The following is a 22,772-nucleotide window of genomic DNA, read 5'->3' on the forward strand; positions in this document are numbered from 1 at the left end:
GCTTATCCCACGAATAACTTGGATCAATTTAGAATTTATGATTACTTTGTGGCCCATTGTAGAAGTACCAAACTGAACATTGAAGTCAAACTTAGACGCTTAATCGAGAGAATAAAAAACTCAAATACAAAATTGAAAAAAAAAACATGTACTAATTTGAATATTGAAGCCACGCTCGAGTACCAATTTGGGATTAAAAAAAGTTCATGAATTAAATTAAACATTGAAACTAAACTCAGGTAACAAATAACATGTGTAGCTTATCATACGAATAACTTGGATCCAAATCGTTAAAATAAATCGTTGATAACATTTAGAAGGACTATTTCTTTTATTTTTATTTTTAGAAAATCAAATCCAACTTTTCCGTACAATAAGTACAATACGTATTTGCACTTTAATCTGTGTCAAATTTGGAGCTACCATTTAATGTTCAAGTTAATAGTTAAATTGATAGAAAGAACTTATTGATATAATATTGATACTTTGGATATTCAATTATAATATTTTTAAAGTTCGAGATCAATTTAGAATTTAGAGCAAATTCAAGGACTAACATGTAAATGATTGCTTTTGTGGCCCATTGGATAAAACTTATATCCAATGGATCCATCCACTGTATTGTCAAGCTAGTCCAATGCTTTCCAAAACTTAAAAATGAAAGAACCCCCAAAACCCTAAACCATTTCCCAAAAAAAAACCCCCAAAACTTCAAACAAGGAAAGATGGCTACTTACAGTGGAGGCCGATTCAAGCAGTTCTTGAAGAAATACGGGAAAGTGGCACTCGGTGTTCATTTCACGGTCTCCGGAGTTTCAATCACCGGCCTTTACGTTGCCATCAAGAACAACGTTGACGTTGAATCTTTGTTCGACAAATTACATCTCCCAGGCTTTTCCAATGATCAAAAGAACCAAAATCCACCACCACAATCGACGGAATCAGATGGGTTTTTGATTGAAGAACCGATCGGGGAGAAATCAACGGCGGTGGTCGGTGAGAAGCAGAGAAATCGGACGGCTGAGCTTGCTGCTTCTACCGGTGGAGCACTTGCATTGGCTGTGATTTGTAACAAGGCGTTGATCCCTGTTAGGGTTCCGATCACCGTCGCGCTTACGCCTCCGATCGCAAGGTTTTTGGCTAAGAGGAGGATAATTAAGAATAGTGTATGATTTTTTACAACGAATTTGCAGTAATTATTTACTTGGAAATCATTAGAATAGTACTGTGATTCTTCTGTTGGTTGATTCATGAATTTATTGTTATACTTGAATCATTTGAGAGCAAATAGTATTAGATAATAAGCTCGGAAAGGCAAATGCAGACTTGAACTGACAATACTACTAGGATTTGTGGCACAATGCTTGAATTTGCCCTTTCAATCTCGAACTCTCTTTTGCTTGTTTAATTGTTTATCTCGTTAAATCTAACATTTTGTTAAAAATTTTATTCATTTCTGTCATAAAAAATTACAGCATCGTGTAGAATGATCAAATTATTTTTTGATGTGATGTTTAGAGATTAAATTATTCATATTTTTAATAGGTGAAGTAAAATGCAATTCGATAGGTTTTTACTGTACTTTTTATCTGTTTGCTGTGGTAAATGCAATCTTAGAAGAGTTCTTTGAAAGGCCTAAGATAACATATAGTGGTTAATGAATTTTAAATCGAACTGATAGTTGAATCAATTAAGTTATTAGTATTATTAAAATTAGTGTAGTTGACAGAATAATTAAATAGAGACACATTAAATAGAGACACCTGGAATGTAATGTATTAATTTTGATCTAATGTATAAGAATTAATTTGTCAGTTTTTTAATAGATAACTCATGGTGATGTATTAATTTTGATCTAACGTATAAGAATTAATTTGTCAGTTTTTTAACAGGTAACTCACGGTGATGTATTATTTTTTATCTAACTTATAAGAATTAATTTGTCAATTTTTTAGATAGAGAAAATAAAGTGCAATCCGACTATTAATACAAGGGTTTCGTTATACTTTTACGGCTTTTACATTTTAATTAGCACAAAATCAACTATCATTTATAAATTAAAATGTTAATGATTTATTTTGATACGATAAATAAGTTTATTATTACTCATTCCGTCTCAATTCAGTGAAAAAGTTTTGAACTTCCACGCTAATTATTTTATATAATTTAATTAAAATTTTTAAAAGTTATGGTTAAAAGTTATTTAATTTTTTTTTATAAATGTTAACTTTAAATAAAAAGAGAAATTAATTAAATTCAAATTAAATAGAGCCGAAGATAAAAGTATCATAGAATTTACTTTTACTTTTATATTAAAAATTTAACCATTTTACTATTAAAAATTGATCTTTATACGTTAACACGAAATATACATGATACGCCGTATGTCACTATCGAGTTATTTCATCAGTTACACTAATTTTTAACAGTACAAATAGATAAAAATTTTAATAGATAAGATCGATTTACTCTTTAATTTAATATATAAAGATCAAATTTTTATTTTTGTCGAATAAAATCTAATCTAACTTTTAATAGGATTTTCATAATTTAGAATTGAAATAAAATCTCTTGAACTAGGCGGACCGCCCGGTTGTTTAATGTTTCAAAACCTATAATTTCAACGGTATAGATGAAGTGCCATACTGTACGTAACCTACACTCGAGAACACTCTAAAATTTCTTCTCCAATTAAAGCTACGCTACCAACTTAAGACTACTTCTCACCCATCTTCCTCTCTGAGATTACCGCCGGAGCGAAAATCCGAGAGGAAGAAATGATCGTGTGCGTCGCCGTCGTTGGCCATCAGGTACAACCTCGGATCTCCACCGTTCTTTCTTTCACACATCTCAAATCTTTCTTCTTCTCTTCTCTCTCTTTTTTTTTCCCTTTTAACTGATGATCTGTTTTTGATATATGCTGAGGGGATAAACAGAACAATCCTCTCTACATACAGAGCTTCACTGACGCCGATGATGCTTTGAAACTCCACCATATCGTACATTGCTCCCTCGATGTCGTCGACGAACGAGGTAATACTAAATTTTACTTTAATCTAAGGATTTACTTTACTTCTTTTTTTTTTCTTTTTTTCACTTAGTTGAGATACTAGGATCTGGATCAGGCATCGTTAGGGCAAAATCTTTTGAAAATTTTGAATTGGTTAAAATATGCCATAAGTACTTGTACTGTTAGTAAATTTGGAATTTGTTTCCGGTACTTTTATTTCTAGGAATTTAGTACCTCTTCTTTTCAGATTTCAAAATTCAGCTCCAACTCTTAACACTGTTAACAAAAAAAAAATCTAAGTTGAATTTTGAAATCCGGAAAGTAGAGGGTTTAAATTCCTGGAAATAAAAGTATAGGGACTAAATTCCAAATTTGTGTAGAGTATAGGGACCCCTGTGACATATTTTAAGCTTTTGAAATTTATAAGTTCTAATTTTCAATGAAAGTTTCGTTTATGTTTATTTCAAATTTATAGATTTTGATCATCTGATGTTGGATTATACATCGTGTGTAAATATATTTGTAGTGAACAATCCAAAAAAATCAGGACCGACATTGAATGAGACCTTTCTGGGATTACTTTATCCTACTGAGAATTATAAAGTGTAAGAAGTTACTAATTATATTTTGTTTTTCATTTGATTTGAAATTCTTATGTTGTGATTTGTAAGTATTGCAATGTGTAAGCTTGTTGTGTATTTTTGTGTTGGATGCAGTTATGGTTATTTGACCAACACAAAGGTGAAGTTCATTTTAGTGACTACGGATTTAGACGTTAGAGATGCCGATGTTAGAAATGTATGTATTATTATACCTTGCATTGAATTGTCTTATAAGTCTATGAATTTATGATTTCCATTTTGTTGCTTAATTCGATGGAGATTAACAATGTTGATTTACGGTAATGGCGTTGTTTCTTTATTTTCGCTTCTCCATCTTTGCTTTATCCTAATCAGAATTTTAAATGCTGTGGTCTATGCTCTATAGCTATATCTAAACTAAAAATAACTATATCAATAAGTGAACCATCTGTAAATTTTAGGCCCTAGCTGAAATGTGTAGAGAAAGCATGCATGAACTAGTGTTGGCATTATCTCGGTAATGGATGGATCTGTAGCGGAGTTTGTTCTCTTTAATGTTTACTCGAGACTTTGCCTAAGCTTTAGCCACTACTAAAGACGGATTACTAAGCTTTAGCCCTTACCTCGAAGTAATTTAAGGTTATACTCTATAGTTTTTGGATGATGACAAGCTATGGAAGTAATTGCGAGTAAATTCTCATGATATATTTCTATATCTAATGTTTGCTGGTTGATCATGAGACTTCGATTGGGACTTAAGGGGTTAGTTTTGCTTATATAGAAACTCGGGGAAATTTTGATGGTTGTTTCTGCTGAAATCATACCTATTTCAGCCATTTTATTTATTGATTTCCTAGCTTGTGATTTTTTTGCTCCGTTGTAGATTTTCCTATGCAGAATTCTGCTAGGTGGTTGAGTTTCCTCGTAGAACTTTAGCCACTACCAATAATGGATCACTAAGCTTTAGCCCTTACCTCGAAGTAATTTAAGGCTATACTATATAGTCTTGGATGATGACAATCTATGGAAGTAATTGTGAGTAAATTCTCATGATGTATTTCTATATATAATGTTTGCTGGTTGATCATGAGACTTCGATAGGACTTAGGAGTTAGACTTTCTTATAAAGAAACTCTGGGGAAATTTGATGGTTGTTTCTGCTGAAATCAAACATATTTCAGCCATTTTATTTGTTGATTTCGTAGCTTGTGATATTTTGCTCTGTTGTCGATTATTTTCCTACGCAGAATTATGTTAGGTGGTCGAGATTCATTGTAGAACTATAGGGTTGACTGTGCCATGCCCTCTTGTTGGATGATACGGTGGTTCCTAACCAATGTTTTTGGAACTGGACTGGTGGTCGAACCGGTCTGACTGGTTCGATTAAAAAATTATTAAAAATTCAAAAAATTTCAAAAACCCCAGTTCAATTGCTGGTCCAACCAGTTTATTAGCCCGTTCAACTAGTCCATACTGGTTTTGGTACAATTATCTGGACTGGTACCTGGCTAGCTGATCCAGTCTGGTTCAAACATCATTGTTCCTAACTAGTCACACGCACACATTTTCTAAGCATAAAATTGAGATGATCGTTTAAGTGTTTTGCTGGTAATTTGGATCTATACTTTGAATGGTTGTTGAACATGTTATCGTGTCATCTGACTAGTTCTTGTGAATATATAGTTTTTCAGGAGGTTCCATGCTGCATATGTTGATGCTGTCTCGAACCCATTTCATGTTCCGGGTAAAAAGATTACATCCAGGACTTTTGCAGATAGAGTGAGCACCATTGTCCAGTCATTTGGTCTTAGTTCATCTGTGTGATTCTGGTTTGTGTTAAAGTCCCTTGAATAGCTTTAATTTAACTAGCAAGTTCTGTTAATTTTTATATGCACCCTTTTCCTGCCTCACTTAGGAGTTTGAACATACTTTAGTATCATTTCGAGATTTTTTTACTTTCTTCATTTTTAAATATCCTCGTTCTATATTTTGTCTTATAGAAATTATTTTCTTCCGATTCGTATAAAATTCTTCAATAATTCCAATAAAATGCATGTCATGATGAAGGGTGAATGAATTTGAGAGGTCCCTATATTATAGGGGCCTGGTTAAATCAGTCCCACTATTAATTGGATTAATTTAGTCCTTGAACTATTAAAAAGAATTAAATAAGACCAAATTGGAATAAAATTAACATTTATTGTTTAATAGAATTAATATTTTTGAAGCTTTTATGGTTCTATAAATGATTTTTTATTTTTTGAAATTGAATTGCGATTGAAATAATAATAATTTTCAAGACATTTTTAGTAGAGTAAATGTTAACTCTGTTACTGTTTGGACTTATTTGATTCTTTATAATAGTATAGAGACTAAATTGATTCATTTAATAATGGGACTAATTTAATCCAGTCCTATAGTACAGGGACCTCGTAGATACTTTAACCCGTGATGTAGTCGATAAACTGACTTTTGCATATCATTGAGTTAAAACTCATCGTTGTCGTCCTCCCCGATGTGCTTTGCTAGCTCTTGCTCTTGTTGTTGTCTTTCTCTTCTCTCCTCGGCACTTTCTTTTTTTCCTTGTGTTTGGTCGGAACTGAGGCCTCGTTATTCATATTGAGGCAGAAAGCAACCCTAGAGTTGAATGCCATTTGAGGCTCAGTTGTAGAGTAGATATCTCCTGTCTCCTTTGACACCATGCATCCATTTGTATGATCCAATGTCGCATTGATAACGCCATCTCTGATGGCCTTGGCTACTATACTCTCGGCATTGGCAACAGTTTCCAATCTAAGCTTGTTGGCAACGTCATCGAGTGAGATGCGAGAATACGTGATACTTATGTTGCGTACCCGGTATGCTGTAGCCTAACAGTTATGGGTCCAGTCCGAACTGAAAATGCTCGGGAACTTCTCCGCAATCGATTTGAAGAGCTCCAAGTCCCTGATGCGTACGGCCTGAAAATGCAATCCATTATTTGTGTTCTCAAAACTAGTAAACCCTACACTTCAGAACACCCAAAAGCCCCACAGAAATAATTGGTTGATGAAACTATCCTAAGATTGGCCTTGCAAAATATCAAGACCATTCTCATTTCTCTAAAAATTATTCTTTGCCCAATCAAAATGTTGACATTTTTTAAGTCAAATGTTACCATTTAAAATATTTCAATTAATTAAATTTTAAAAAAGTATACATTTGAAAACTATCTTATTGAAAGTTTTTATAATATAATAATAAAATGTCTTATGATTAAAAATAAATGCTAAGGGGATGTGAAATAATACGCGTTGAAACAAGTTTATCTTCTTAAGTTAGTGTTGGAAAAAGATTATATATAATTTTAAGTATTGTATAAAATAAACCTAAAATACCAATATTTCAAATAATAATACAATGATACTAATGAGAACTTAACTTAATTGGCAAAAGTGGAAGCCTCGAGTCTTGAGTACTCAAGATTAAAACCCATCACGTGGAGTATTATGTGTGGTTACCACAGGTTTTAGTCTAACAAATTTATGATGTAAACATTATCCATTTGTAATAATGCAATACTTATAGTTATTCGGACTTGTATTTATACTTTAATTGTATTGTGCTTATTACAATTAAAAAAAATAACAATACATTGATACTTTATAACTTCTCCAACTAAACAAAGGCAAAAGGCAACCACTAGTACATTAACCAAACATGGGAATATAAAATTAGTAGAAACAGTACCCATCTAATTCCAAATATTTTTTTAATTTCCCCATACAAGTCCCAACCTGCTGATGTATCTCAGTAATATATATATGTGAGCACGCGCGCGCGCGTATGACATAGATATATATATATTTCAAAGGGGAATTAGACCCTCTTGATTTCAACAGTTTAGGTTTACTAAACACCATTCAATTATCTGTTACTATCTGGAAACTTTGCCTCGTAGGTTTGAGGTATCTGCAAACCACAATGTATTTTTATTTCGGGAATAAAAAGAGAGATGAAATTTAAAGCTAAAAAAGGAAATTATTTACCATGTATGTTGCCGTGATCATTTTTCCGGCGAACCATCTTCCATGTAAGTTCCGTTGCGCATTTATTGCGCCTTGCGCATCTTCAAATCGTAAGTATACAAAACCAGCACTATTCCTGTTCAAGGAAGGAATGAAGGTTTTCAGAAGGTCAAAATAAGCAGCGTCCCAGGACTTGAATGAACTTTGAGATTTAATCTCTATACTTAAAAACGTTAAAAATTAAATTCTATTAGTTTTTCGATTTAAATAATCCTAGTTCAATCATTAACACTATTTTTCATCAAATTTTGTTATCAATACACTCATGCAACTATTTCAATTTCAGAAGCAAATCATTATGAACTCAATAAACATTCCTGATAGGAAGTAAATTTTGACACTAATGATGTCAATGACCAGACCGACATTTTTAAATCGAAAAAGAGGATTTTATTTTTAACTTTTTAAGTACAATGACTAAATCTCAAACTTTGCCATGCAAATTTAATCGCATATAAACATTCTAGAAATGAGATTTAGTGTGTATAGCAGCAGCAGGTCTAATCAGGAATTACCTGTCCACATATATATGCTTCAATTTTCCGAATTTTGAACATTCTTCTTGAACATCTTCTTTGATATCCAAATCAAAATCGGGTTCAGTCTGTCACAAGAATATTACATGATTAGACAAATGAAGAAAAAGAACTCTACACACTAGCTATGACACCAACCTCGAGACTTGGATCAAACATATTCTTCAATAATAGGCATTCGCTAGGGGTTCCAATTATGTCGATAGCAGGGATGCCATTAGTAGGGATTTGTAGACCACCTGGAAGCCCAGGAATAGTAGGCATAGAAGCCTGTATGGTAGGAGAAACTAGGGGTTGCGCCGAAGGTGCAGCACCGAGGCCAGTGTTATTAACAGGCATGCCTACAGAGCCAGTAATACTGCAAATAAAGGAGAGATAAGTTTGTCAGCAAGATGACTCGTAAATAAAACAACTACAGGATTGATAGAGGCAAACCTTGAGGCAGTGCCACTGCGGTCCAACTTTGCCATGAGAAGTGCTCGAGATGATGAATTCAAGGACTGAAAATCATTAAATTTTGTCAGATTCCTAAACAAGTCAGGGAAAAAATGTATGGGAAAATGAACCAAAATCGTTAAATACAGATAAAGCTAGCAAATCGACGACAAATATGAGACATCCAAAGGGCATTCCCTACGATTTTAGCATTGGTTGGATATCATTCTTGAGACAGCCAAAAGGATATTCTTGTGTAAATGAAAATGTATGACAGTCTGAGGATGATTGTGTGAGCGTACATCTTAATAAGCATTGTCAACATTGGACTATGTTCTAAAGGTGGGATCGACAGAAACCATTCTTAGCCATCTGACACCTCTTTAGATGTGGGGGAAAGAGATAAAAGAGAATAAATAATACTCACCAAGCCACCTTCATCATCATCAAGATCATCAGCATTTGTCCCAACATCTTGCAATGGACCTTGATCAGTAACAGTTGAAACCTAAACAGAAGGAAAAAGGAAAACACATATATAACTAAAAACTCTCATTCTTAAGGCTGTCTGGTGGCAGGGGAAAAAATCCATAACTGTATTTAGGTCTAATCCTCTACTCGTCCCTGTACTCATCGCAACTTTGAAATTTAATCCCTCTACTTAAGAATGTGTAAATTTAGTACATGTAATTGTTTGATTTAAAAATTTCCATCCTTAATGAAGGTGTTAAATATTGCTGTTAGAGTTTGAATACCAGCAATTGACATTGCCACATACAGAATGATTTGGACAGTTTAATGTCCAATTGGACCATTGAAATAATAGAACTTCATTCGGCTTTGTTTATATATGCATCTATCTAAGAAGCTGAGAAAGCTAGAGAAGAAATCAATGACAAGTTATTGCAAGGATTGGTTATTTTTGTACATCCAGCCAAACCAAGGGAACCAAAACCACAGATATCAGAATTGAGGTCTTCAGGAACTGGTTTTAGAACAAACAGAACTTTTAGATTGCGTGGTGGTGCAGTTTAACAAAGATGGTCCCATGGAAGGTTTATTTAAATGCTTCAGAAGAAAGAAGTTGAATTAATGATTCATTCATTCAGAATGAGTAACCCTGTTAGCCTCTTTGTACTAAATTAAATTGCCCTAAAGTTTTGATTCTTTAAACTATCAACTCAACCAGTGGTTTCTAATTAATGAGATTCCATGGAGCATTCGCACAAACTTCATGAAGATAGCTAGTGAACTACTACAGTGGCTTGCAACTTTAACTAGAGGCCATGGCAGATTGCTTGAAGCCCAACCCCTTAGGTTTGATTTGGGGATTTTTAGTTTGCAACTTAGGGTTCAATTTGAGGTTGGACGGAGTTCAATTTGGGATTAGATTTCAGTCGGATTTTGATTGGATTCCAAAGGGATTTGTGGTTTGATCTCAGTAGGGTTTGCACCTTAGGATTGATTTGGTGACTTTTGGTTTCCGCAACCAGTATGGCAGGGTTTTGGGATTTTTTAATGTAACTTTTTTTTTTAAGTTGTAAATTTTTATTTTTATATGGATGGCCAATGTAGCTATCTGTATTATTTGGATGTTAAACTATCCAAGTCCTACCCAATGTGGCAATGTCAATACCACGTACTACATTACTGAACAGCAATATGTAACAGTCATTAATTGGACAAATTATTAAATCAAACAAGTACTAACTTTACACGTTTTTAAGTAGAGGGACTAATTTGCAAAGTTGTATTTAAGGTCCATGTAACAGCAGCTAAAAGAAAAGGCAAAAGGCAAAAGAATATAAAAGGTTGGATGTTTATAGAGTTATGGTCAATTTAGTTCAAAGTTGATGGTTCAAAAGAGGTAGGAACCTTAAAGATTTATAGTTCAAATGAAACTAATGGCGTCGTCAACGCCTGGTTACCTTGATTACTCGACCTCCAATCTCCAGTTGTCCATTCAAATTCAATGCATTCTTAGCATCTTCCAGTCGGGCAAACTGCAAGAAGAACAATAATTTGATTACCTTCCCAGAACAGACACTATTAAGCACATCGGAAATAAGGCCATCTCCAATTTAAGAATAGCCTAAGCAATTACAAACAGGTCCAAAAATTCGCTAAAGAAAAATCACAATAAATTTCTCACATTTCTTCACATGGTATTACCTGGACAAAACCAAAACCTTTAGAATGACCAGTTTCATCAAGGGGCAACTGAACCAGCTCCACAGTACCAAAAGATTCAAAAACCTGAGCATTTTATACAAGATGGAAATGAGCAATATCAGTCCAGAAAAACCATAGGTGATCCCAAGGAAGTATCGTATAGTGACAGTACTTCAATATGAGGATTAGAGAGAAAATGGAATTTAAAACCTATAAAAGATCACCAAGAGCAACTACATTAACCAAAAATATCTCTAGAATAAGCAAACTAGCTAACCTTACATTAAAGAAATCATCTGAAAAAGCATATTTAAGAATTCATTCCATATTGCTTACCAACCTACTTGATCACTCCAACCCCAATGAATGGTAATAGTTATTTTGGTCAAATAGATGCAAATGAATGTAAAACGTAAAATCTAAAATCTCATCAGAAAGGGCCGGGGGGGGGTGTTGAGTTAAATTGTAAAAACTGGTCATGAACAACTTGGCAAAGAAACAAGAAAAGGGACATTAGTTCAGTTTATCTCAAGTCTTTTGAGATGGGCATTTTCTCCCCAAGTCAATGTTGCAACCAAGTCTTCACCATATTTAAGGGTTTCAGTTTTCCATAGCTAACTACTTTGAAGCTCACAAGTTATTGCAAGGCATCTAATGCCATCTCCTTGATTAGAAATTCTAAGACACATGAATGCCATGCCTTGATTTTGCCCTATTGTATCTTTTTGAATATTTCCTCCATAAATCTTTCATTTGAACTCATCTTCAGTTAGATCAGCATGCTATCCAGTTCCTAAATAAAGATTCCAGATTACAACCCAAAACCTGAGTAATTAAAAATTAAGAGCATCCAAAACCAATAATTAGGATCCTATCTCTAACACTGAAGTGTACACTACTACACTCCCTACAACCTTACCTGACGAAGTTGATCTTCTGTAATGTTGAAATGTAGGTTGCCAACATACAACCTTCTCGCTCCACCAGCATGTGAACCTATCTGTCCAGCTGCCACAGATGTAGTTGACTGAGCAAGATTCTTTTCAGCTTCTGATGGTTTCACCATCACTGGTTGACCAAGAAGAGGCTGGCCAGAGAGTGCTATTGCCATAGGGACTGACATCACATCATAGAACTCAACGTACCTGCATAGCCAAGTAAGCAAGAGATGTTTGAAACACAAACGCATAAATATTTTTTAATAACAATAAAGAAGGCTTTCACTACGCAACAACAAAGTGGCACCTAAAACTTGCAAGTTAGTCATTAAGGTTTAGTATTATATACTTACGCAAATCCCTTCGAACGTCTTGAATTTCGATCCATTATGAGGCGAACATCTCGTACCTGAACATTGTGATTAACAAGCAGGCAAGGAAAGGAAAACACAAAATCCATCATGGAGATACACTAACTTGTCAGTATATTTATCTGTATTTGTCTAAGCCTGTAATTATTCAAGTTTACTGCTGAAAGAATCTGGGCATTTAACATTTATAATTAAAACTTTTGTTTAAAACAAAATCAACTGATTCTTTATAATCATCATTCTATGACTTAAACGTGATTTAAATAGTTTCAATCAGATTCCACATTGAAAGATCAGTAAACCAGTTTAAATATAAGATCAAAAGCAATTGGAATGCATGAATTATGACAATAAAATAATTGACTCCAGCTCCATGGAAACTAATAACTACGGAGAATTTCAGCACTACCTTCCGGCAATTAAGATCAATTTATATATCCTTCGTACATATTACAATTACTGACAAATCCCTCAAGACATGAATAAAATGGTAATTAAATGAAAATGAGTTTTGTAACATAGAAAGTTAAGAAATTTGGAGATGGGACAATGAAGTTAAAAATAGAGATCACCTTGCCAGCCCTAGAGAAGAACTCATAAATATCTCTTTCACTAGCCTTCAAGGTTATCTGTCAGGAATTGTTTACAAAATTTCACATCAGCGTAGACAAGGAAAACCACCAGGGCCACAAAATATGAGAACGATCAATACCTGATAAGCAAATACAGTTCTCTGATCCCTTTCTGGATCAACCTCAGCCTCTCCCCCATCTTCCTTTTTGTCTCTGTACCTCCTGGGAGGAGTAAAAACACAAAAAAGAAAGCCGTTCAATTGTTGAAGAGGAACTAGTCACAAGTTACAAAAATGCTCAAGAAATGGTGAAAATGAGTGGGAAAGAGCAAAGTGTTTCTGCTTCTCGAAAGTAAAGAAATATCTCAAACCTATGTTTCATGCAATCACTGCCAAAAAAATAACAAAAACAGAATAGGAAAAAATCCAGAAGGGCATCAATTTTTTCTCTCCAACATGCATAAAAATGCCAAACCCTTGTTACATGGTCCTGCAGGGAACTACACAAAGTCAACATTACTCCTTGACTCTATAACATCAAAATCAAACATAACACAATAGAAGAAAACACTATGGTTACCTAAAACCTAAAACTTCAATACAACGTTTTAATTAATTATATCCTGCAAAAAGAAAAAGGAAAATAAAAAGGGGTGGCCAATCTGGTTTCCACAGAACATGAAGATGAACTGCTTCTTTAAAGCTTAAGCAAAGCCCATCACAACCTCACCAGCATTTCTGCAACAGAATAGATAAGATTAAGAAGCTCATTTTTCGAAGGAGGATAACGGAAATCATAACATGATATCACTGCCCCAGTCAAAACCTCCAAGATTGGAACTCCTTTCTTGAAATGCAAGCTTTCAAATATAGTCTAGGAAGAAACATTGAAAACCCATGAACTGAGTTTCCAGTGACTGGCCCAATTGCCAGAAAAACCATCTGAGCATTGCTCTAGCACATCTGCGAGTTCCCAGAATCTAATGTTCAATATTCAGAATTTAGAAGACTGAATAAATAGCACAACTATACTAAACTTAAGAGCTGTAGAAAAACTAAAAAACTAATTCAGATAAAGTATAAAACCCGTAAGACAAGGGAGATTTATACTTCAAGGAAACAGCTGGTAGAGTGTATCAATGGCAGAGAAAAGCTTGATAATCTAGATCTTCTACATGGTTACACATCAAGACGGTTGTGGTGCTGAATGGGTCTGACATATAGCAATGCCAACTTTCAGAGAGATCAAGGGAAGCAGGACACGAAGAACAGAGGGAAAATATCCATATCACATTGGCTCACTAGAACAAGAGAGCTTGCATGGAATGAACTAATAAACTATCTCTTCACGCGCCAACAATAACCCATCGCAACATCCATCTACAAATCAATGAAGAAACTTGCTATCCTCTAAGTTTAAATCTCTCAAACATAAACGACTTTCTAACATCAGGGGAAAAGAAGAAGAAAATGCACCTAGTAACCGATTCATTTACATGTCATAATGTCATATACATCATCATCAAATCACCCTATCAATGCACAACTATAAATAATTTACAATTTCAGCCACCCCTATTCCATATTACATTTGCAACTAGGAAAAAAGGTAAATGTAAGTAAAGGTCTCCCCAAGATCCTATTTCTTATTTCTAGGTACTAATTACTACAATCACATAAGCATCAGCTCAATAATAATTTCCTTGATATACCAAAAATTGCAATCAGCATAAGATAGCCAGCCTCAACATCCAGTGGGTGGCATTTTTGACAGTGTGCTACACTAGCATTCTAAAACAAATCCTAGCTAGCTATAATAGTATATGCAATTTTTGACCTTTTCATTGTTATAGATGCAAGAAAATATCTTTTGAATAAATTCAGTCCTAAGAAAATAACACAAAGTCCTTACAAATTTAAGTTCCAAGCAAATGGTTATTGTTAGCCTTTTTCTCACCAATAAGGGATAACTGTTCAAGAAAATAGAGAATGTCAATCTAGGCCTTTTTTAATCAAGATCAGCATGTAAAAAGTACAATCCAAGATGAAGCCATGTTGCATCTGAACCAGTTCATATGAGTACTGATTCAATAAAGATCAAAATATACAATACAGAGTACACACTAATATAGGAACAGGTAATCTACCTGTTAAAGTTACTGATAAAATATGAACAACATAAAATAATAATATGTATCAAACTAACATTTATAGTTATGTATTACAGCAATTCTCAAGACAAACATGCACAAAGAAGCCAAAAGCTAAATAAATGGAAGTGATAATAAAATGCACAGATACCTGCTCTCTCGGTCTCGTTCCCTTGGCTCTCTCTCCTTTTCTCTTTCTCTAAACTCCCGGTCACGACTCATCTCTCGTTCTCTTTCTGATTGACTCCTGCTTCTACTTGACCGCTCTCTCTCCCTTTCCCTTCCCCTTTCCCTCTCACGATCATGCTCTTTCCTATCTCGTTCGCGTTCCTTCTCTTTATCTCTCCCATTCCTCTCCCCCTTGTCCCTGTCTTTGACTCTATCTTCTCTGCTACTCCTGTGCCTATCCTTCTCACCATCTCTAGACCGTGACCTGTGACGAGAAGAGCCTCGTTCCTTATGCCGGTCATGATCATACAATGATTCCTCTCGTGATTTTGAACGTTTGGAATGACTTCGATAATCATCATAATCATCGACTCTCTCCTCCCTCTTATGCTTTGAACTCCCACTTCGAATCTTCTCTTCAGACTTAACATTATCAACTCTACCATTACCATCTTCCTTCTTCACCTTTTGATGCTCAGGATTTTCAACCGTCTTTTCTAAATACTCATATTCATCAAAATCCATATTTACTCACTTAAAAGCTGCAATCAACAGACAAAATCCAATAATTTAAACACAATAGGATTACCGAACTGAAACATCAAAGAAACTAATCAACTCAACAACTTTGAGTAGATTAACCTAGAATTTGCTCTAATTCAAAACTAAAACTTAGTTTTCCCATTGAGTAACCACTAAAACCAAAAAAAAAAAGCTTATCCAAATCCAAATTCAAAGATTTACTTTCTTGTTCGTCGTAATTTCTTCGCAGTGAAAAAGGAATTGTTAAAGTTTTGAAAATGAAATTTAAGAAATTACCTTTCGAAACAAAGCTCAACATAAAACGCGACCAATTAGAGATTTTTCTTTTCTTCTTTTTCAAGTATCAGTGGCAGTGCTACTTACCGCTAGGGCTCGCTACAGTGTGTGAACTTTAGTAATTCATGGTTAACTCGAATTATCGGATCAAAAAGAGAGCGGGTCAGTTTTCTGGAACCGAGTTTGGATCAGATTTAAATTGGGCTTTTTCTATGAAGGGTGAAAACATTTGAGTAAACTATACCCACTGTTACTAAACTATTAGTAAATTTATATTTTGATCACTAAACTTCAAAAAATTATAAAATAGTCACTAAACTATTTAAAATTTTTACTTAAGTCACTAAGCTGTTAAAATCGTTGTTATATGACATTTTTCTATTCACATTGTCTACACTAATCGAAAATTCTTTTTTCTCTTCTCTTCTATAGTTCAATTTTTTTTTATGAAACAACTTTGAAGTCACGAATATATTGATCAAAATCCAAACGGCTTCTTCGTTGATCTCCGACACAAATCGTCAGATCAACTTAGATGTAATGTATGTTCTTTTACTCATTTATGACTCATTGATAGGCTTTGATCCACTGCACCTATTGTTGAATCATCACTTGGAGCTCACTAGTCAAAAAAAAAAACAAAACAAAACTTAACAATCTAATAACTCAAATAGAAACTTTCAAATAGTTCAATGATCCAAATGAAAACTTCCGAAAAGTTAAATGACCATTTTTTAATTTTTTGAAGTTAAGTGATCAAAACGTAAACTTACTAATAATTTAGTGACATTGAGTGTGATTTACTCAAGAGATATTTACCTCGTATATGAAAATACTTGTCAAGTCTCTCTATTATAAGGACTAAATCAAATTAATCCATCTATTATTAAATGGATCAATTTTATATATGTACTCTTAAGAAAATCACATAAAACCAAATTGTAATAGAGAAAGCATTTATTGTTTAAAAAATGACATGGAATTTTTTTTCATTTCCAATTCAACCCTAAACAAAATATTTTATTTACATAACCTCAAAAAGCTTTCAAAATATTAGCTCTATTAAACAATAAATTATGTTAAGTCTGTCGAAATAATTATGAATGTTAACAAAATTTAGCCTTTAAATTTAGGGTTTAAATGATATTTTTTAAACAACAAATATTAACTCTGTTACAATTTAACCTTCAGATTCAAGGTTTATATCGAATTTAAGGTTTGAGTTTAAAATTTAAGACTTATATCGAATTTATATCAAATTTCACATTTTGATCCCCGGATTTCAAGAGTAAAATTTATATTCAGATAAAAATTCATATTATTGTTCATTTGACCGAACATGAAATTTAATATCCACATGTGCGTATAAAATATTCACCCATACCCAACCAAATGTGAAGCCAAATTGTTTGTTTCCTCTTATTACTACAAAACAAGTAACAAAGAAAGGTTGCTACACTTTAAATCCCTCTATTATAAACACCTCATCAAATTCGTCTCTCTATTATTAAATAAATTATACTATTAAAAAGTCCAAAAAAAATCAAAATAGAATAAAATTAACATTTACCCTTTATTTTTTCAAAATATCATTTTTTATTTACGAGAGTTAATATTTATAAAATTATAAATGAAATCTTTTATTTAAAATTGAAATAACTTTTGTAAATGTTAACTCCGTTACACTTTGAACTTATTTGATTATTTTCAATAATATAAGGACTAAATTGATCAATTTAATGATAGAAGGACTAACTTGGTCCAATCTCAGACCTCCAAAGTGTATTTTCTTCACTTCACCATATCATACAAATACAATGGTGAAGAGATGCATGCATATCATTGCTGATATAAAATAGAAGTACAGGGACTTATGTCATGTTTTAACCTCAAATATTCACCCACTATATATAGATAGATACTCCAAATTGTTTGTTTCCTCTTATTATCACAGAACAAGTAACAAAAGAAACGTATTTTCTTCTCAAATTCACCATATCATCCAAATACAATGGTGAGATGCATATGCATATCAATGCTGATACAATAAAACATCAATTTCTCTAATAATAATAATAAATAAATAAGATCTTCTCTTTTCTCCAGCAAAACTGCATTTGCCATTTGCTATTTGAGGCAACAACAACAAAAATGGTATGGCATTATCTCCTACAAGCTTAGTTTGACTATGGCTTTCTATTTGAAGTACTACCGTACCTGTCTTGTCCAGCCATATTGCTGTCCGGCTTTCGGTCACCATCAAATTGTGAGCCACGAGAATTCTGATTTGCTCCATTTCCATTCATGCCACGATTTCGCAAGGATGCATACCTGTTTCCCTCGTTGCTCATGGGTGCATCCGGTGCTTGCTTGCCAGATGAATTTGCTTTCGAACCGCTAAATATCCCAAAGCTCAGCGAGTTATTAGAGGGAGACTTTGAAGATTCGTTCTCAACTTGCTTCGTGTGTTGCACCGAGGATGTAGCATTCATGTTTTGGGGTGGTTGCCGTCGTTGATATGGGAACTGGGGTGCTGACCTAACTGTCTCTCTCGTATTCTGGCCCATATTTTGTGGTGGTTGCCGTGGTGGATATTGGAACCAGGGTTCTGACCTGACTGACTCTCTTGTATTCTGGCCCATATTTTGAGGTGGTTGCCGTGGTGGATTATGGAACCAGGGTTCTGACCTGACTGACTCTCTTGTATCCTGGCCCATATTTTGAGGTGGTTGCCGTGGTGGATTTTGGAACCAGGGTTCTGACCTGACTGACTCTCTTGTACTCTGGCCCATATTAGGTTGTTCCCGTCGTGGATACGGGAATTGAGGATTGGACGGATTCCTCGGTTCACTCCTTTTGTATCTGTTGTGGATCTCAGGGGATGTATCTGGACGACAGGATTGAGAAGTATTTGATCCAGTAGATTCATCCCGCATTTGCATCGGTGAAGACATAGGCAGCTCATCTTCATCTGAAAGCATAGTATCTTCAGACTCTGAGCCAGATTCAGTAGATTCATCATTAGGCAGCACGGGACTTTGGTTGTCAGTAGCTGATTCGGTAGAAGTTTCGACCTTTGATTTTTTTCCACCACCTTTCTTCGTCGGGCCAAATTTGACATGCTTGACTATCACATAAGCATTTGTTTTCTCCACCTTTGGCCCACTTTCCACAACACATACATCTTCAATCTGAATAATTAATAATAAAATGTTCAGAATCAAAAGTCCATGTGATGATACACTAAGAAAAATAAAGTGTAGGAATGAGAGATACCAAGTTAGTGAGACGAGACAAAATTCCTCCCAGATCCTCGACTTCGTGCTCCTTACCCTGCCCCATGGCCATACACTATTGGAGAACAACGAAGTGCACCCGTTAATATTCATCAGAGTTCCAAACCATAACAGCACCACAAAGATAAAAGTGGCTATAAAGCTTAATCACTACCCAACTCGGCCTAGTTATGCACCATTAAAACACATTATAAAATAATAAGAATCTATATCACTGTACTTAAATCATTAGTCCTTTATAAAGAAATAGAAGTACCTTTACTCGGTAACCTCGTTCCATTAATCGAATAACATTTTCTGCTTTCAACTTTAGGTCATTTTCTGCCTGCAGAAGAACAAATTCGTCATGGTTCCCATCTCTGCTTCAGCTTTGCACAATTAACATCTGATGGATATGTATGGTTCAAACTTTCAAAAACTTTTATAGAAAATCTATATTTGTTGAAGATTTCAGTTGAAGATTAAAAAACAGCTTCAATTCATGTATCAGGCATCAACAGTTCAGAAAACCCATGGATAAATACTGAATACATAAAAAATTGGTCAAATTACACCAAAAACAAGAATGCCCCTATTATCTACACCCATGACGTAGGTTATTGGAGTGAACACCAGTGCTTCTAGACCAAGAGCTGGGGGTTTAATTCTATCAATTTTAATCCTGTGCTTTTTGAATTTTGAAATTTCAATCCCAACCAAAACTGTAGCAGTTAAATCTCCATTCATCTCGTACTATGCGTATGTTGTGGATTTAATCCCCCTCTCCAATTTGATCATTTCAGTCACTATACTTTTCGAAATGTTAAATTTTAGTCTTGACTCAAATAGTAAGTGTTAAATCTATGTGGACATAACAAGCTAACATTGTATTACACATATGATAATATGTGTGTTGCATAAGATTTTGGAAGTAGCAGAATTTAACGACTACCATTTGGATCAGGACCAAAATTTGAAAATACGAGGTATAAGTACCAAAGTGACCAAATTAGATGACTAAATCTGCGACTTAAGCATAACACAAGGGATAATAGCAGAATTTGACCTAAACAATTTAATCAAATGCTCTTGCCAACAGTCACTATGTTGGTCGGCATTAAAACGTATTTTGGTTTCTAATATCTTTAGCAATATCGTTGATTGATGTTTCACAACAAGGTTTCCAGATGTATGACTATTCAATGAACAACAAGAAAAAGAACTTACTATTTTCCCAGTGAATCGAATTTTGCACACTCCTTTCTTTATTGTCTCCCCTGCCTACAGACAAATAAAATTATTTTTTAAAAAAAAAGTATAGCTAACACTGTCTAGAAAACAAGCAGGTCCATGCAAAGACAAAATCACAAAATTACTTGCCATGAATTATGATGGTAGGTTCATTAACAGAAAAACAAATAATCAATTATGATGGTTGCTAAATGCATAGACAAAAACGAAAACAAATTTGCTATTTCATCTTGAGCTAAATAAACTTGAATCACACAAGTTACCTTGTTTTTAGCAATTTCCTTTTCCTTTTGACGTCGTCGGTACATTTCCTTATTATAGTCCATCAGCCTACAAACAGGCGGGTTAACCATTTTCTGAACCTACAAAAATAATAGAACTTCTATTAGATACCAAACAAGACAAAAAACTCTCACATAGCATTATGAAATAAAAGGAGTGGAGAGAATGGTCAGATACCAAACGGAAAAGCACCTAAAATTAATGCATTTTTTACCTCGACAAGATCGAGACCTTTCTTCCTTGCCTGTTGCAATGCTTCTTGAATTGAGACGACGGAATGCTGACCTACAATTTCATAAATCATAACCTGAATTATAACAGAAAATGGCTATTATAAAATCATTTAAGACAATTCAATTCCATTCTTCTATCTCGTCTTCACTTCGGTTTCAAGCGTATCTAATCCTAAATCCTAACCTAATTGTAAGTTCACATTGCTATAAGCTTAATACAGGCATATGGAGAAGACCCTTTATTTTACTCAACAATATAAAACAATGCGTCAACTGTCACGTACCGTCTTCCGTCACCAATCTTACAACACTAGCAGTGATTTGCTTATTTAAACGCAGCTTTTCCTTGCCTGCCTCAGCCTTCTTGTTCTTAATAGCCTGAAATAATCAAACACGTCATCAAATTAACCCCTCACCCTTAACACTCTAAATTCAAAAAAACTAATTACAAAATATCAGAATCAAAATACCCTTTTAAGTTATCAATCAAATAAAAAAAGGTTAATTGCACCAGACATCCCAAAACTAAGAGCCAAATTCTGAATTGATCCCAAAACTTCAAAACATTCAAATTTAATCCTCAAGCTAATATATCACTCAGACGTCAGCTTTGGCGTTAAATAGCAGCTTGAATTTGATATAAATTCCTTTTTAAGCAATATATTGGATTAATAAAAACTCTTAAATTTTAAAATGTACAGGATGACCGGAGTGAAACAATACATTAAGCTACTGGAACATTTTGAATTTTACGACTAATTTAGAATTTGACCTGTAATCTAATCACGTCCGGTGCAATTAACCCAATAAAAATCGTCAAAAACAAACAATGACATCTAGATTCAAGGGCTTTAAAACACTAAATTAACTAAAAGTTAATATAATTTTTGCGAAGTTACCTGAACTGGGGCAGCAAAAGATCTAACATTGCTGTAAAAATACGAGGGCTTATCTTCAATACTGCAAACAGGTTTCTCCAAAACACGGATCCTCGTTTGATGAAGAGAGGAAGTAAAGGGAGCTTGAAAGTAAAATCTCCTGTATTGATTCGATATAAGTTGAAGCTTAGACTGATTGATTCTACGCCAAAACGCCATGTTTCTTAGTTTTAATGTACCCAAAAAAATGGCATTCTTTTGGGAGCAATGCTTCGCGTTTTCGATAGAGAGAGAGCAAAAATGAACCTCCAAAAAGAAAAACAAAAACCCTAGATTCTGTGGGTTTTTCTCAACACGACGATAGCTTCACAGAATAAAAAGTGATTTCAACCATGCAATTTCAATGAGCCTCGAAAGCATTGGGCTTCAAGTTTCGACCCGGTTCACAGCCATTTTGGGTTTTATTTTAATCTTTTTTATGGGCTTGAATGTATTTTACGGCCCAAGTCCCTATAAACCATATAATGAAATTTTATTTAAATTTAATTATAATATAAATATTGGTATTTTAATATGTTTTGCCCAAAATCCGAACCGCCCGATGAAGCAAAATTTTCTATTTTGAAAATTGGATGCAAGGCAAGGCGAGGCAGGTTTTTTCTTTTAGATAATGGGTATGGAACGGTTATGATAATTACTTGCCCCCACCCTAATCCAGTTCACTGTATAAAATTACCATTTTGTCATTATATATATAAATTATTAAAAGGGTAAAAATGCAAGAACGCAATATAGAAAAAAAATATTTTTTATGTTTAATTTTTTTTGAATAATTATATTTAAATATTTACTTGACTTTAAAAATTATTGAAAAGATTAAAGATAAATAGCACAAATTAAATTAAAACGGAACGGGGCGGGGCAGGGATGAATGTATCTAACATCCATAAAAATGATAGTGATTTCAATATTATGCATCCATAATGTAATTGGATGAGTGGTGAAGCGGAATGTGCCAATTGGGGAGCAATGGTG

General features: G+C 34.1%; 4 protein-coding genes across 10 annotated transcripts; 2 read left to right on the forward strand and 2 right to left on the reverse strand.

Moving 5' to 3' along the window:
• Nucleotides 1-628: 628 nt before the first annotated feature.
• Nucleotides 629-1,449, forward strand: LOC107908648 (uncharacterized). The gene has a single exon (XM_016835883.2). It carries the CDS (start codon nucleotides 726-728, stop codon nucleotides 1,170-1,172), a length of 447 nt encoding a protein of 148 aa, XP_016691372.1. The 5' UTR covers nucleotides 629-725; the 3' UTR covers nucleotides 1,173-1,449.
• Nucleotides 1,450-2,596: 1,147 nt separating this feature from the next.
• LOC107908647 (trafficking protein particle complex subunit 2-like protein) lies at nucleotides 2,597-5,563 on the forward strand. The gene is made up of 5 exons (XM_016835882.2): nucleotides 2,597-2,810; nucleotides 2,937-3,033; nucleotides 3,537-3,615; nucleotides 3,727-3,808; nucleotides 5,275-5,563. The coding sequence occupies exons 1-5, from the start codon at nucleotides 2,778-2,780 to the stop codon at nucleotides 5,413-5,415; spliced, it is 432 nt and encodes a 143-aa protein (XP_016691371.1). The 5' UTR covers nucleotides 2,597-2,777; the 3' UTR covers nucleotides 5,416-5,563.
• Nucleotides 5,564-7,152: 1,589 nt separating this feature from the next.
• Nucleotides 7,153-15,992, reverse strand: LOC107908645 (RNA-binding protein 39). 7 transcript variants are annotated; one of them, XM_016835878.2, is made up of 15 exons: nucleotides 14,983-15,121; nucleotides 14,594-14,651; nucleotides 13,053-13,644; nucleotides 12,823-12,904; nucleotides 12,683-12,739; nucleotides 12,093-12,148; nucleotides 11,721-11,946; nucleotides 10,802-10,885; nucleotides 10,558-10,632; nucleotides 9,057-9,137; nucleotides 8,630-8,694; nucleotides 8,333-8,552; nucleotides 8,174-8,262; nucleotides 7,620-7,734; nucleotides 7,153-7,542 (listed from the first exon to the last, which is right to left on the reverse strand). In XM_016835878.2, exons 3-15 carry the CDS (start codon nucleotides 13,196-13,198, stop codon nucleotides 7,498-7,500), a joined length of 1,341 nt encoding a protein of 446 aa, XP_016691367.1. In that variant the 5' UTR covers nucleotides 13,199-13,644; nucleotides 14,594-14,651; nucleotides 14,983-15,121; the 3' UTR covers nucleotides 7,153-7,497. The 7 variants fall into 7 exon arrangements, with proteins under 7 accessions (XP_016691367.1, XP_016691370.1, XP_016691365.1 ...); XM_016835881.2 differs by lacking the exons at nucleotides 14,594-14,651; nucleotides 14,983-15,121 and having other exon boundaries at nucleotides 13,053-13,171; nucleotides 13,262-13,419; nucleotides 13,508-14,578; XM_016835876.2 differs by lacking the exons at nucleotides 13,053-13,644; nucleotides 14,594-14,651 and adding an exon at nucleotides 15,819-15,992 and having other exon boundaries at nucleotides 14,983-15,541.
• A 1,745-nt stretch (nucleotides 15,993-17,737) lies between these two features.
• LOC107908644 (translation initiation factor IF3-1, mitochondrial) lies at nucleotides 17,738-22,112 on the reverse strand. The gene is made up of 8 exons (XM_016835875.2): nucleotides 21,759-22,112; nucleotides 21,144-21,237; nucleotides 20,841-20,911; nucleotides 20,608-20,706; nucleotides 20,321-20,374; nucleotides 19,371-19,439; nucleotides 19,095-19,169; nucleotides 17,738-19,009 (listed from the first exon to the last, which is right to left on the reverse strand). The coding sequence occupies exons 1-8, from the start codon at nucleotides 21,954-21,956 to the stop codon at nucleotides 18,005-18,007; spliced, it is 1,665 nt and encodes a 554-aa protein (XP_016691364.2). The 5' UTR covers nucleotides 21,957-22,112; the 3' UTR covers nucleotides 17,738-18,004.
• Nucleotides 22,113-22,772: the final 660 nt, after the last annotated feature.

This window comes from Gossypium hirsutum, chromosome D02 (assembly GCF_007990345.1).
Source record: "Gossypium hirsutum isolate 1008001.06 chromosome D02, Gossypium_hirsutum_v2.1, whole genome shotgun sequence".
NCBI lineage: Eukaryota > Viridiplantae > Streptophyta > Magnoliopsida > Malvales > Malvaceae > Gossypium > Gossypium hirsutum.

Coding starts and splice junctions, on each gene's coding strand:
- LOC107908648 (XM_016835883.2), top strand. CDS start 726: ATGGCTACTTACAGTGGAGGCCGATTCAAGCAGTTCTTGAAGAAATAC.
- LOC107908647 (XM_016835882.2), top strand. CDS start 2,778: ATGATCGTGTGCGTCGCCGTCGTTGGCCATCAG. Junction 3,034..3,536: donor CGATGTCGTCGACGAACGAG/GTAATACTAAAT, acceptor ATATATTTGTAG/TGAACAATCCAAAAAAATCA. Junction 3,616..3,726: donor CCTACTGAGAATTATAAAGT/GTAAGAAGTTAC, acceptor TGTTGGATGCAG/TTATGGTTATTTGACCAACA.
- LOC107908645 (XM_016835876.2), bottom strand. CDS start 15,524: ATGGATTTTGATGAATATGAGTATTTAGAAAAGACGGTTGAAAATCCT. Junction 10,633..10,801: donor AAGGTTTTGGTTTTGTCCAG/GTAATACCATGT, acceptor TTCTTCTTGCAG/TTTGCCCGACTGGAAGATGC. Junction 7,735..8,173: donor AAGCATATATATGTGGACAG/GTAATTCCTGAT, acceptor TTCCTTGAACAG/GAATAGTGCTGGTTTTGTAT.
- LOC107908644 (XM_016835875.2), bottom strand. CDS start 21,956: ATGGCGTTTTGGCGTAGAATCAATCAGTCTAAGCTTCAACTTATATCG. Junction 20,912..21,143: donor AAGATTGGTGACGGAAGACG/GTACGTGACAGT, acceptor ATGAAATTGTAG/GTCAGCATTCCGTCGTCTCA. Junction 19,170..19,370: donor AACGAGGTTACCGAGTAAAG/GTACTTCTATTT, acceptor GTTCTCCAATAG/TGTATGGCCATGGGGCAGGG.